This window comes from Aplysia californica, unplaced genomic scaffold, assembly GCF_000002075.1.
Source record: "Aplysia californica isolate F4 #8 unplaced genomic scaffold, AplCal3.0 scaffold00052, whole genome shotgun sequence".
NCBI lineage: Eukaryota > Metazoa > Mollusca > Gastropoda > Aplysiida > Aplysiidae > Aplysia > Aplysia californica.
In genome coordinates this window covers 218,041-233,875 of record NW_004797322.1, presented here as the reverse complement: position 1 = coordinate 233,875, position 15,835 = coordinate 218,041, and the positions used below count along the sequence as shown (strand labels likewise).

At 40.0% G+C, this 15,835-nt stretch overlaps 2 protein-coding genes across 2 annotated transcripts in view; both read left to right on the top strand.

The window, feature by feature from the left end:
- Positions 1-3,890, top strand: part of LOC101849279 — a gene marked incomplete in the record, with an annotated part of 263,881 nt that extends 259,991 nt beyond the window's left edge. The window contains 2 exon segments of the mRNA XM_013079452.2: positions 1,097-1,219; positions 2,694-3,890. Of these exon segments, the coding sequence (XP_012934906.2) occupies positions 1,097-1,219; positions 2,694-2,701 (131 nt within the window).
- An 8,809-nt stretch (positions 3,891-12,699) lies between these two features.
- LOC101848805 overlaps positions 12,700-15,835 on the top strand; it is a gene marked incomplete in the record, with an annotated part of 29,492 nt that continues 26,356 nt past the window's right edge. Inside the window, 1 exon segment of the mRNA XM_035968346.1 lies at positions 12,700-12,896. Within this exon segment, the coding sequence (XP_035824239.1) occupies positions 12,700-12,896 (197 nt within the window).

Genomic DNA, 15,835 nt, shown 5'->3' with positions numbered 1-15,835 from the left:
AATTGTTTATATTCTTCTCCAAAGAAACCAAATTTTATAATACATTTATTTTATTTTCTCAGTCTTTGATAATTGTCCTACATTCACATCCGTATAGAAGGGTTGACCACACTTGACCTAAAACTTTTAGAACTTTTATTCTGGTAGTGGTTGAGACTGTTTTGTTTTTCTTCCTAGGATTGGACACATTTTATTGAAACTGTTTGTAGCTATTGTATTTGTGTAACAATATGTGAGGCGTTCTGACAAAATGGGTTATTTCTTGCAACCCAAAACTGGAGATATCGGCTGAAAATCGACACAGGGATCAGATTTATAGATTTTCAGTTGAATCCACTTTCTAAGTCTACCGTGTCTTTTATTAGTATATATACGTACAAATTGTACAAACTCTACCTATAAAGTTGATGTATCAATTTGTATAAGGCTTAACTCCAAGAAGTAACTCATTCTGTCAGCACACCCCACATGTTGAAGAGGTCTGGTGACATGGTGCATCGGATCTTTACCTAACTCTTCTGTTGATCTATTTGTTCACTGTACTCTCCATCAAATATTACAGCAGCATTATGGTCCCATTACAAATTCCTAATAATTCTTTTAGATCCTTTCCATCTATGTCCAGCTCTTCCTGCATGTAAACTGAAGAGGAGAAAAAGACCCCAAAAATCATGATATTTGTCTTTGTGGAAATTCATTTTTCAGTAGACTCTCAGTATACATTTATGATGTAGATGAACATTCTGTCAAACAAAGCAAATGATGAAATCTTCTCCACTTTTAATATGTTCAATCTCTGGCCTTTCTATGCCAAGAGAATGGAAAAGGACGGGAGGAGGGGGGGGGGGGGGGGGGGGTGTTGATAAAATTGTCAAAAAAAGCAAAAGAAGTATTGAAAGAAAGTTTTGTAGGCCATGGCATAGTGGAGCCCTGTTGTTTTATAGTGCTGCTGCTGCTATTATTGGTGAATAATTATTATTGTGGTTTGAGCTGCTGTAAACATCATTTATATGTTCTGAATTCTTGTCAATTCTATTTGTAATGCTTTAATTCTGTAACAATCCATAACTATGTTTCTTTATCTTTTCTAACACAGCAGATAACGATTTGTACATTGCAATTGGCATTGGAGCTGCTATTGCCTTTTTCATAATGATCCTCATCATTATCGGTGTACTTTTGTGGAGACATAAGGAAGACAATTACAAGAAATATGAAGGTGAGTTATAGACTTCAGTTGATGTGGTTATGTGTGTGTGTGTGTATGTCTGCGTGTGAATGTGTGTGTATGTGTATAAATTCTGCTTGTCCCACATATTATCTCAAAAGTAGGTGGTTGGCGGGTGCTCTGGTGAGGTTTGCTTCTTCTTTCCTATGAAACATCTATCATCCTTATCTCCCCTTCTTCTTTTTTATGTTTGTTACTTTCTTGTAACACCTCTAATCTTCTGGGGCTCATATGACCTTATGCAGTTGCGAGCGCCGTAAAACCTCTACTAAGACTAAAGCTTAACATAGCTCAAATGTTTCCTGTTACTGGTTAGCAGGTGCTCCCCACCATTTCGGAACTTCATGGTGACCGTAAAGATGGTTCCAGTAGGGAACGGGATAGAGGGTGCCCACGTCCCTCGTGACTCATTGGAGCAGAGGAAGATAGGACTAACGCTAACATTACTTAAACGAAATCCCTCATCATCACTCATCACCACTATTAATGCTAAAATCATCACCTCTCTCAGATCAATGACTTACATATATAATCCTGGAATCTCTATCCGCTATAACAGTTAATTGATATACTAAGTATGCATGTAATACACTATTGGACACAATCATATGCACTTTTTTCTACTAATCAGATACTAGATGGCGTCAATCTCATATAAATGGGCAAGGGAGAAAAAAAAAAGAAAAAAAAAAAGGTTAACAGGTGCTCCAATGTGGTTTTTTCCCCTTCTTTCCTTGCAAACATGCTAATGTCCTTATTCCTTATCATTCCACCTTTCAAATAACTATTATTACCCTATTTTCTTTTGTTCCTTACTTGAGTTTGTTACCCTTTTGTAGTGCTTCTAATCTTTGGCACTCGTATGACCAAATTGTGTGGAAAGTGCTGTAAAACATGAGGTGAAAATCAAGCCTTGCTCATGTACGCACTGAAAAAGTCACATACACACGCACATTCACACATGCACACACACACGCACGCACCCACCCACACGCACACGTACATTAAGTACTCTGATATTCATGAGTTGCTGTCATGGTCATAAGACCACATTGCTTTATATGTGCTCCTCCCCCCCCCCTCTGATCTTCCCTCTGACCTTCAACACCCTTTCTAAAATCCTATAACTTTTCCCCCAACCATGTATGAACACACACACACACACACACACACACAAAGAGACACACACATATGCACACACACCCACACACACATACACAAAGAGACACACACAGACACACACACACAGACACACACACACACACAGACACAGAGACACACACACACACAAAGAGACACACACACACACACTCATACACACACACGCACATACACACACACGCACATACACACACACACGCATATACACACATACACACTCATACGCACCCCCACCCCCACATCCCAAACCAAGTGTACATTGAGTCACCTGTCACTTACCTAAGAAAATGTTCCACTTCTTCAGGTGCCTAATCAGAGGGCAGACAACCTACCTCAGGAGCCACAACACTTGAGGAAGGACACTGTTTCTTCCATGTTGGATATCATCAGCTAGCTGTTCAAATGTCCTAAGTCAAGAGAGCGATTTATTTTAAAAGAGAGAAAAAAAACTTTTCAATTCTTTTGTAAACTGCACTTGTATCATGTATCTTTTCTAGCTTTTTTTTTCTCAAAATTTAGAACTTGAGTTTCGAACAAATAATTAACGGATATATGCAACTGATATAATGATACGAATTGAAGAAACTGCAATAAAAATTATTTTTAACATTTTAGGCTAAGTACATCTGAACGGCTGGCTAACGTTATAACAAAATTCTCATGTCATTGCTCATTCATTACACAATTGCCCCCCCCCCCCCTCAACTGCATGTGATTTCACTGAAATTGACTTGCTATGATAAGTCATCTGTTACATCTCATAGTTTGCCCTAATTTTTTTTGTAAAGAGTTTGCAAACTCAAGATCATGTGTTGCAAAAACATTCTGCCGTTTTTCTGCAATGCTATTTAAAGAGAAGGTAGATTAGAGACTTATTGTAATTTTTGCCTGAAATTATGTTTTATTTTGTAAATTTCGTGCTTTTTTGGCTTCAGCTTCAATGTGTTGTCTTAGAATACATCTTTAGAGATTTTTGTGACAAACTGCGTTGTTTTGGAAATGTGAAGTAAAGACATTAATTTTCAGAGGAAAGGAGGGGGTGGGGGGTGGAGGGGAATTTGTGAGAACTGCAGTTATTGAAGCAATGAAAGAGATTTAAAATTGATTAATTTTCCTTGTTTTGTGTTCACATTGTATACTCTTTTATGATAAGGACATATTTCATTTCAATGCCCAGTTTTTTTTTCTATTTTATATTTAACTACCCCTGGTGAACCTGTTTAATATTCTTTCTAACTGTGTATAAAGAGGGTTGTTTTATTGTAATCATTGTTGCCAATGCGAAGATAATTCTATTTGTTTGTAAAAATATAGCTTTTTGATATAATACAAATATAATATATGCATACATGTATAGACTATGCCTACAAGTTACAATATTTATTCCATTTTTATTAATTTTTTTGCTATAACATTGCTATTTTTATCATATATTTTAGGAAAATGTTATACCAATCTGAACATGTTGAATAAAATTTTATTGTTTTATATAATAACAAAATGGAGTTCATCTTTTAGTTCTTTCCCTAGAGTCTCCAATTTATTAAGACCATTGTGGTATTTACAGCAAAAAGAAATCCTGGAATTCTCTCACAGTCACCGCTTTTTGTTTGTTGCATACAAAACAACATACAATCTCATAGAGACAAGAAACCGGCATCTGTGGTGTAGCAGTTAGGCGCTTCACTGTCGCATGCAGGACACCCAAGTTCAATTCCCAAATGGAGAAATTGGGAGAAGTTTTATCGAGTATCTTGGTGTTTCTGCTGGGTTGGCTCTAGCAGGCAGGGTCTGAAACCTGCCTCCTAAATGATCTCTTGTGTTGATGTGTTTGTAAAAACACCTATATTATTTTCTTTTAAAGGCGAAAATAATCCTGTTCTAAAATTTTTCGTCACCAATACTTCAGTTGTTCAGCAGTGGATCATACTGTCTGCTCTAACCATGTTCTGTTGCCTGCTTTCGTCTCCACTTTCTGCCACCACTCCCCCCTTTTGCCTCCTCCAGTGGGCTCCTGACTCTTCAAAATAACTCAACTAAATGATTTAAAGCTCCAGCTCCCAAAACCCTTTATTTTGTTAGGTGGTTTTAATGCCCACAGTCTCCTTTGGGGGGACAAACCCCACAGACCAGAAAGGAAAAATAATAGAAGATTGTTTCTTTCATAATAACATCTGCCTCTTAAATGATAGGTCCCCCACTTACAGAAACAGACCCGCTTTTGTAATTTCACCCCTTGACCTCACTTTTTGTACCCCTGACCTAGTCCCAGATCTTGAGTTGTTTTTGCTGCATGACCAAAAGGACCATTTCCGAATTCTTTTAAAAAACAATAGCCTCCAAAACGACTCGATCCCAGAATGCTTCAATTTTTTTTTTAAAGCACACTTGGACGGGTTCGCCATTGAATGTTCCCAGATTTTGAACCCCACTTTCTACCTCAGCTACAACCAAAATGAAACGCTTCTAGAAATATGTCACAAATACATAGGCCTACCTAAAAATCTCCAAAACCCTGGAAGAACAAGATCTTGTTCTCTGAGGAGTGTGATGATGCAGTAGTAAAGAAAAAGAAAGCAGCATATCGGAGAGCCGTCAACAACACCACCACAGTAAACAAAATTAATTACTTATAAGCTCGAGCTGAGGCACGTAGAATACTAGATGCCTCAGGGAGAGCAAAAGACAATCCTTCAGAAAATACTTTTCTAAAATCAGCAGTCAGACACCACTCCACCAAGTTTTCAAAATCGCTAAAAAAATATTTGGGTAGACGCACAGACACCATAAGGCATGTTCAGAGGCCGGACGGAACCACAACTGAAACAGGTAGACATCTCTAACACAGTTAGGCTACATCTCTCTCCAAAAACTCATCCAAAGCAAACTACAACACCACCTTCCAAAACATAAAAACTAACAGAGAAAAACAACACCTGAACTTCCACTCAAACAACACTGAAACTTACAATGCAGACTTCATGTTAGACGAACTGACATCATGCATCTCGAACCTGGGCAATACAGTCCCGTATCCGGATGAAATCATCAACCAGATCATTAGACACTTACCCACAGAAACACTTACACTTATACTAGACATATAATAACATGTGGCGGTCGCACTCCTTTCCGGAGTCTTGGCGTCTCGCCACTGTCATTCCAATACCCAAACCTAACAAAGACCACACACACCCGTCCAATTACAGACCAATAGCACTAACGAGCTGTCTATGCAAACATATATTCTAGAAAAAATGATTCACAGGCGACTCAAGGTGTGTCTGGAGATGACGGGCTCGCTGAGCGGTCTCCAGTGCGGATTCAGGAAAATACGATCCACTCTGGATCACCGGGGCCGCCTGGAGACCTTTATACGCGAGACGTTTGCCGAAGGAGGCCACATGATCGCCATCTTTTTTTTACTTAGAAAAAGCCTTCGACACAACCTGAAAGTACAGCATACTTCAAGACCTGCCCACCCTCGGCATACGCGGTCACCTCCCTGCTTTCATTGGCAATTTCCTGAAGAACCGTTCCCCACATGTTCGTGTCTAATCCCCCCCCCCCTTTCAGATCCTCACCAACAGTAGGAAGGTGTTCCCCAGTAAAGCATCCTTTCTCCTCTCCTATTCGAAATTGAAATAGATTCCATCGTTAAGACCCTCCAAAATAACATAGACAGCTCGTTATACGTTGACGACTTCCTGATATGCTGCTGTTCCAAAAATCCTCAACTAAGATCTATCGAAAGGCAGCTGCCAATGCAGCTGCACAAACTTGAAAAGGCGGAAAATAAAGACGGTTTAAAGTTTTGCCCGTCGAAGACGGTTGCAGTGCATTTCTGCCGATCAGGCAGACGTGTACTGCAGCCGGATTTGACGCTATACGGGGAAATGATTCCTGTCCAGGACCAGGTTCGTTTCCTCGGCAGTATATTTGACAAGAAACTCACATTCATGCCTCACATGAAAGACCTTCGTGTGAGGTGCCAGAAAGCTTTAAATGCTTTAAAAATGTTATCACATCCGGAGTGGAGCGGGGACTCAAAACACTTTCTCCACCTATACATTTCCCTTATCCGATCAAGGCTTGATTACGGCTGTCAACTCTATGGGAAGTCAAAACCCCACGTCCTTAAGATCCTAGACCCAGTACAAAATCAAAGACTCCGCCTCGCCCTGGGGGCTTTCCGCAATTCTCCAGTGGAGAGTTTCCAGGCCAAGACAAACATACCATCACTCACACTCAGACGCACACAACTCCCAATACAATACGCAGTTAAACATAACTCAACACCAGAGAACCCAGCACACAACTGTATTTTCAGAGCAAGTCCAGACACCATAAACAAATTCAAAAGCAACGAAAAACTCATCAAACCTTTCGGCCTCAGAGTCCTTGGAACATACACATACACTTTTCCAAACTAGGCATCCAACAATTTCTTTTCCCCGACCTCCCTCCGCGGCACCTCACCAAGGCAAAAGTAGACTTACAGCTGACCACACACCAATAGCACGCACAAACACCAAACCATTTCAAGCAGAATACAACAACAAAATGTATAGAAAAATACCCCTGTGCGGAGCTAATCTTCACAGATGGCTTTAAATTGGATTCTGCTGTGGGTGCGCAGCCCTATTTTCAAACGCCAGAGGAGACTCCATCCCGAAACCTCCATTTTCTCTGCGGAGGCCACTGCCATTGACATGACACTGGACTCCCTAAAACATTTCCCTAGCAAATCTTTCCTTATTATATCCAATCTTTCTCTCTGTCTTGCATCTCCTCATTTACAAACTACACACTCTTACACCCTAAAATTAAATAGTTAGGTTACAACAAAAAGACACGCTTTGACTGAGAAGGGGAAAAATATCGTGTTCGCTTGGCTACCTAGCCTTTGGGGCATCCAAGAAAACGAGAAAGTGGACCTCCTGGCGAAGAAAACCTTGTCCCTTCTGTTGGATCAACGACGAGAACACACTCCCACAGACTGACTTTAAAAATAAAGTAAAGAACAATACCAATAGTCTTTGGAGAAACATTGGACAAAAACCAACCAACCACCAACTCCACAACGTTGAGCCCAAACATGGTCCATGAAAAACTTCGAGCCTCTCCAGAACAGACGAATTAATCTTTTTTACTCGATTACGCATCGGACACACGCCCCAAACACATAAATACCCCCTTAAGGGAGATGAGAAGCCGTTCTGTGTCGGCATTAGACACACGTTAACAGAATATCTTGACTTCGGACAGACCGGAAGGAAATATTTTAAATGCAAAAAATTGCGAGATCTGTTTTCCGTCGTTGGTCCCAACAGAATCCTTGATTTTATAAAGGCCATTGACCTTTAGAGAAAATTGTAAATACAGCTGTTTTGATTTTAATCAGTTTATCGTTTTTAGATTATTATTTTACCCCAAGGTTTTAGCATTTTAGCATTTTAAATCTGATCATTGACCTGGACGAAGCCGTGTAGTGAATTGTTGTGAATGCAACCAACTCGTGTATCGCGTGCTTATGCAGTTGCGAGCGAGATAAACTCTTGCTAAAACTAAAAGATCCCTTAATGGTCCTAAAATGGATAAGAGTAGGCTCCGGCTACCCCTGGGCAAAATTTGAAATGAATTCCTACTAAATTGAAAAAGGTTAATGTGTCCTGCACATCTCACCTTATACCACTGTGAGTGCCGTAAAACACTTACCAAAAAAATGATGTATGTATCAAAAATATTGTGCCCAATGTGTTTACAGATTTCGTTTTGACACACAGGTCAAGTGAAAAATAACAGTTTTAGTCTTGAATTTATACGGTCTTGAACTTGAAGAGCCGGAATAAGATTTTTAAAATTTGCCTTCACCTAACACTTGTCAAGATCTAATCAAGATACTATAGATTATTAAAATGTTATTACATTTCCCATAAAATGGACGTCAAATCTAGTTGCTGTGATTTGTCTCAACGGAGAGAGAGAGAGAGAGAGAGAGAGAGAGAGAGAGAGAGAGAGAGAGAGAGAGAGAGAGAGAGAGTACACAGAATGCTATACAAAAACATATAGGCTATTACACACGCACACACACACACGCACGCACACACACACACACACACACACACACACACACACACACACACACACACACACACACATACACACACATCCAAACGTATGCAAAAAAACCCTTTGCACGGCACTGTTCACTCTGTTAGTTCTGTAACGTCACTTTGCAATAGGACTAGAGAGAGCCAACGAAAACGCTTCGGAAAAAAAAGTTATGTTGGATTATGCAGAAACAAACATTAGACCCGTTGACTGTATAGCAAATGATACGTGAGTCGGGACTTTATTTTATTTTCCAGGGATCTCTCTCTCTCTCTCTCTCTCTCTCTCTCTCTCTCTCTCTCTCTCTCTCTCTCTCTCTCTCTTCCTCTCTCTCTCTCTAACTCTCTCTAACTCTCTCTCTCTCTCTCTCTCTCTCTCTCTCTCTCTCTCTCTCTCTCTCTCTCTATCTGCCCCCCCCCACTCTCTCTTCCCCCCTCTCTCTCTCTCTTTTTATGTATTATCTTTATCTCATTTTCTCTGTCTGTCTATCTAGCTATACATATATCTCTTTCTCTATCTCTCTCTATCATTCTTCATCTCTCGTTATCTCTCGCTGTAAAAAGTAAATGTATTGGTTTAACAACCCTGTCAACGCTATTGGGTTTTTTAAGAGGCGGGACCTCCGATTTTAACATCCGTGTCTCGTAGGATCGAGCCAGAAAAAGTGGAGAGCAATTGAAAAGCTCCTCACGACGACCCGAGATCAAGAACGCCCAGTCTGGGATTTGAACCGTTTTCGTCATAGATCTTGGAGTAGTAGTATAATCTTTTATATATCTCTATCTTGAGGTTTCTTTTCCTTCTTTTTTTGTGTGTGCGAGGTGCATGTGGTGTGTGTGTGTGTGGTGGGGGTAGTGTTTTTACTCTTCATTTTTTCCCCGTCTTTTTCAGGTTCAAATGTGTGGCTATAATTTTCTTTCTATTTTTTTATGTTTTAAATTGGACCAAAGACCGATATCGCAGGAGGCTGACCGGCGCTTTCGTGCCGTATGCTCCTTCTTTGCTGTTAAACATCTGTCGTCCTCCTTCTTTTATGTATGCGTGTGTGATGTGTTTATGTGTGTGTGCGTGTGCGTGTGTGTGTGTGTGTGTGAGAGAGAGAGAGAAAGAGAGAGAGAGAGAAAGAGAGAGCGCATGCACGCGCGCGCGTGCGTGTGTGTGTGTATATGTGTTTGAGTGCTACTCTATCGTAACACTTCTGATCTTCGGCACTTATCTAATATATCACCTGAATGTGCTGCAAGTGCCGTAAGTCCCTAAGGCTTCTAAAACAAATTTTAAAAATAGAAGACCTATGTCTTCTTTCACAGCCAAGAGCAATTAGTGTTTCTCCACGTTGCGTACAAAGGTCACTCGTGCGTTAACGTGAGATTGTGATTTGCGGTTATTTAGCCGAGTTGGTGTCTAATAATAGCTTTGTTATCGCAACTTGCTTAGCAGTCTGTCGACATTTAAAGCTTATCGAAGATTTCATTCTTTGATTAAGACTGCATGATTATGTCATGGCGAGTTTTCAAATATGTAACAATTTAGTCTGTTTTGTTTTATCGTATGACATTTATGTAATTCTGTGCTTGTGTACATTAATGTATTATGTTTAAACTCAGGAGGTAGGTTTCCTTTTGAGCAGCCTTTGCCCTTTCAGCCACACCCCTAATCTTATGGTTAGTAGTTAGTAACATCTAACACCTAGCCTTCTCGGATAAAGGCGGCAAATCTTGAAGGTCATGTGTGCACGTTAAAGATCGATTGGTGTCCTACAATAGAGTAGGCTTCAGCCGCCACCCGGGCAATTAAAGTGTCCCACGCGCTCACACGACCTTACGCAGGGGCGAGCGACCTAAAACATTACCAAAAACAAAAAAGCAGTCTTTGTCTTGCTGGGCGATGTCGCCCGCTAATGGCTGATTTGGTAAGTTTGGTGGGCAGAAGGGATCACCCGGATAGGTACAGGAGTATTATTATACAGTGGCGTCTCTAAGAAGCTTGATGTGTTTAACTAGTCAACGTGTTAAAGCCTTGCACTACCCGCTAATGCAGCATACCAATTAAAAGCTAAATAAATTCTGCATCATCTGACACATTCATTTTTCACCTACGACAGGAGTTACCCGAGATATGGTCACTCAACACTGACCTTTAAAAAGCATACTTGACAAAATTGTTTGAATTTTTTTTCAACAACTAAAAGTGTATTTGCGCTTGTTTTGAGTGTATTAACATCGGTGGAATGGGCACGTATTGCATATCAAACTAATGGGAATTATTATTCTCTCTGCAATGAACAATGTTTTATTACGATTTGTTTTCAGACAGATGGAAAAATAGCTGTCACAAATATCACGCAAAAGTTGGAATTGCTCAATGTGCTCAGTATTATGGTTTACGAGCCTTTATAGTTCTATGTAGAGCACCTACCGTTTTGAGCATGGACTGTGTTAGTTAGATTAGATTTAGGATATAATCGCCTGTCACTGAGGAACAGAGACCACAAAGCTGCCATGGTTTTGGGTGGCCTGGTTGGAATGAACAAAACCAAACTTGTGAGAATCAACGGAAAGCTTCGTTTCGAGGACTACATTGCGCAAGTCTTAGTGTCGGAACGTCACTTTGTATTCTTATTATCTTCGTGTTGTCATTCAGGTAGACATCTTTATGCACAATAAAGCACTTTCTCACATGACCAACGCCTTTACACAATTCTTGAGAAAGCAAATCGAACCAACGACGGAGTGTTCATCAGTAAATAACCCCGATATGAATCCTATCGATATATGTGGAGCCCGTGAAGCTGCAGCAGAAGAAACGCGAGTTTGCTCCCAGTTCAGACGCTTTGTGATGCCACTTTTCTGTGGCATTTGGGATGAAATAACACATAGATCTAGTTGTGTGTAAAATTAAACACAGTCCATTCCCAAAATGTTTTGTTCTTCATAAGATCAATATCTCCTAAACAAAATACTAATGAGTACAGACATGTGATGTTAAGTCCAAGTTTTGAGTGGTATTTGTGACTGCTTTGTTTTACAATCTATTTCAAACTGTCGTAATAAAATATCGTTTATAGCCGACTAAAAAATGATCCTGACATTAAATATGAAAAACATGTCCATTCCACCAATGTTGATGCACCTCAGTACAAGCACAAAAACACTTTTACTTGCTTTTTTTCCCACAATTTAGCCAAGCGTGATTTTTAAAGGTAATTTTTCAGTGACCATATCTCTGGCGACTCCTACCACAGATATAAAAACAGTATGTGTCAGACGATGCCGAGTGTATTTAGCTATGAGTTTGTATGCTGCGTACATGGGTGGTGCAAGGGTTTAACACCATGATTAGGTGAATACATTCTCAAGTTTCTTTTGGACTCCATTGTATATGTGAAGCGTGCTGACAAAATGAGTTATTTCTCGGTTTCAAACCTTATAGAAATAGACACATCACGCTTATAAATAGGTGAAGTTTTTACAATTTTTATAAGTATGAAATAATGAAAGACATGGAATACATTAAGAATATAATATGGCATCAATAGAAAATCTACTAATCTGACTCTAATGTCGATTTTTTTACCAATATATCTCCATTAAAATTTGTGGATAGCGAGAAGTAACTCATTTTGTCAGCACGCCCCACATATGTCCCGGTCGGAAACACAAGCAGTGGTAGGTGGGCGGTATGAAAATGTCAGTCTCTTGAAGTTGAAGGTGGCAAAAGTGGACGCGTACTAGAAAAAGTTTAGCCTGCACTGCTTTAGAGATTTGAAAGTATCGTACAGAGTCCTCATCAACGGTTGCGTTTATGATTATCTCTTTTCAATACCCCACCCCTACCCCCTTCCCAATTCTTACAGTAAATTAAAAGCGTCTCTGACAAAATGACGCTACAGTGACTCAGATGTAGCCTCACAATTTTTGTTGTCCTGGCTGTGCGTACATGTTGTAGGTCAAGTCAATTCCGACTCGGGGGGATTGGGGGGGGTGTCTCAAATTGCATGTACTTCTTACCAAACTAAAGTACAAAGATACGTATAATATGGACGTGTGCTAACGTACATCTCTTCAGATTCTAAAACAGAAGAAATGAGACTGAGAAGAATAACGTGGATCTATGCTCTAAGCCATACGGGTGTTGTAGGAAATGAACAAGCAAACAAACTGGCTAGCCATGCACCTGTCAATACTGACATTAGAATGGACAAAAAGGATGTCGTGAAGGCCTTTGCCGCCACACTGGAAGATGAGGAGCTTGAAAATGACTATGCGCCAATCTTACGACTTGAAGAACTGGGTGTCTTCAGAGGAAGTGGCAGAACCAGCATGGTACAGGGGACGGAAAGACGGGTTATTAACCAAATGAACATGGGAACGATCAGCAGATGGACTCTGAGGTGGATATATTGGAGCGGGGAGGGGAGCACGTATGGCAATGCTCGGGGTGCTGTGATGTTGTTCTCAGGATCAAGTAACGATCAAGTAAGATTCTAAAATTATAGCCGAAACTGTCTAAGACAGCCACCCTTTGTCCAAGAGAAAAGTGGCCGAATTAGACAGGGTGCCATCCTGCACAGTGTAATTATACTGTGATTAATAAGTAAAGGAGAAAATAGGGTTGTCGTTTTTACAAGTGATTATACTGCTCGAGTGACCGACTGGCTGTCTCTATTTGTCGAAAAGTGGGCACACACGTCCGTAGGCGCACAAGGATCGAGCACCAATTAGGTCAATGGGATCTCTGGAGGAGGCTATATTAAGCACATTGACGTGTATGTTGACCACATTTATTTAGGTTATCTTACGCAGTGTTATCTTGATCGTATTGTTGTTTCTTCAAAGGCTGCAAGTTAGCTTTGATCCATTTGTCTAGTTTTGCTTTCCTAACCTGTGGTGCTCTGAATGTCTTCGGTTTCAATAGACGAAGTTGAACAACATCAGCAACGACTAGCATCGTCTACAGTAGCAACAACACAGAAAACACAAAAGGTTAGAAAACAATCTGGTTTTAATTTTGGCAAAAACAAAGTCTAAGAACAAACTTTAAAAGCAAAAACACCCCCACACCCACGTATTAAGGTCCAGATCATCAAATTAGAATGGTCTACTCAAGCGTATCACACACAGCAATCAATGCTGGTATCATTGTCCGTACAGGCATCACAGCAGTGTTCTCTAGACCACTCAAGTTTTGTCAGTAGCGACAAGAGAGTGTCACATTTGAGATAATATTATGTCGTTATAGCCTACTATTCTAAAGACTGAACTTTAAAGTTAAAGTAGGTTCTCTCTTGGTCAACTTGTCGCATCAGTTTTATCGGACCAGTTCTTATCCCCCAACATGGCGTGATGGCATGGAGCTAAACATAGCAAATAACGAATTTGCAAGAATGAAAGCTGGTAAATAACATCAGTATCATTATCAGTCTTTATCTATAATCGTTTCAATATTATCATTGTTATGTAATGATGGGTATAATAATAAAAGTAGTATTTTTAAAAATAATAAATAAAAAATATATTATATTAATAATATTACCATTTGGGGGGGGGGGGGGGGGGGGTAAGTGTTTTACAGCGCTCGCAACTGCATAAGGTCATATGAGCGCTCGGGGCACACCAAACATATTCAATTGGTAGGACATTTTGAATTTTGCCCGGGTGGCGGCCGAAGCCTACTCTTATCGATTTTAGACCACTAAGGGATCTTTAACGAGCGCAACTTGCACTCAGGACCTCCGAGATTATCCGAGAAGGCTAGGTGTAGATGTTTCCTACCAGAAGATCAGGAGAGTGGCTGAAAGACAGCAGTATGAGAAGGAGCTAAGGAGTAGCAATAGAAAGGCTGCAGATAGAGTCAGGAGCCCAGTGGAGCGGGCAAAGGAGGTGAGGGGGTGGGAGAGGATAGTGGAGACGAAAGCATGCGACAGAATATTGCAAGAGAGAAGGAAAGAAGGTGAAAGGAAACAAATTTTAGAGAAGAAAAATTTTTTTTCGCTACCCGGATTCGAACCCGGGACCTTTGAATGAGAGGCGAACACCTTAACCTCTAGGCCACGAGAGCCCCGTAACAACAACAACAACAACAACAACAACAACAACAACAACAACAAAAACAACAACAACAACAACAACAACTACTACTACTACTATAATAATAATAATAATAATAATAATAATAATAATAATAATAATAATAATAATAATAATAATAATAATAATAATAATATACCTGTAATAATAATAATGATAATAGTAATTATAATAATAACATACTCATGATGATGATGGTGATTTTTTGTTTTTGTTTCCTTAATGGGCCTGGTGGTTTCCACGAAGAAATCTTCGAGCAAGAGCGAGGCTCTTTTTCGGCTCCGTTGTCATTATACAAAGAAGAGGCACCTCCACTCGTCCAAATAACTCCATTCGAATTGCCATTGTTCCTGGACATTCAAACGTATATTTAACATCCTCCATTTCTTGGTTGCACCTTCGGCAAAGATGATAAAAGTAACCCACCCAAATAAGTGATCTAAAGTCTGTTGATGGGAACGCACAATATTTCGTCGACAAGCTTTTCAAAAAGTATTTAGCCTAGAAAGCAAACGGAAGGCCTACAGAAGAGGAAGGAACGAGTTATTATTTTAACAATTTACCTAGATCTACAATGTTCATTATGTATCTTTCTTCTGGTTGTTTTTTTTCGGGGGGGGGGGGTGTCCGACATTTAAAATTTGAATTTTTAACAAAATATTATTAATGAGCACCTGCAATCCACGTTCTTTTTTTTCGAAATAATCTTTTTTCTTTATTTTTTAATTGGGCTTAGTGCATGTACTGGTGCATCTGATCAGCTAGCTGACGATTTATTGTAATTCCCTGCTCACAGGGGACCCGTCCAGGTCAATGTAACCCCCCCCCTCCCCTCGTCCTATTTCGCTCATGCTGACCTACTGCACTGACCGAGGTTTGCCATAATATGGGGTTCACAGTGAGGTTGGTGCTTAGTCTGAAAAGAACGGAAAAGTGAGTGGCTGTTGGGTGCTCTGGTGTGGCTTGCTCCTTCTTTCCTACCAAACATAATGTGTCGTACTTATTTCTCCTGTTTTTTGTCTTTGTCACTCTCTTGTAACACCTCTAATCTTCGGCACTTACATGAGCTTATTGTGTTGCAAGAGCCGTAAAACTCTTACTCAAATAAAGAACGAAAAACATTGGTCTTTGATCGTCGACATATGCAAATAAGCTTACATAGAGGGGGGGGGGGTTATATTATATTATATACCTTTATCCATTTCTACACCAGCTAGTATTGAAAAGTATTTTCTCACTTTTA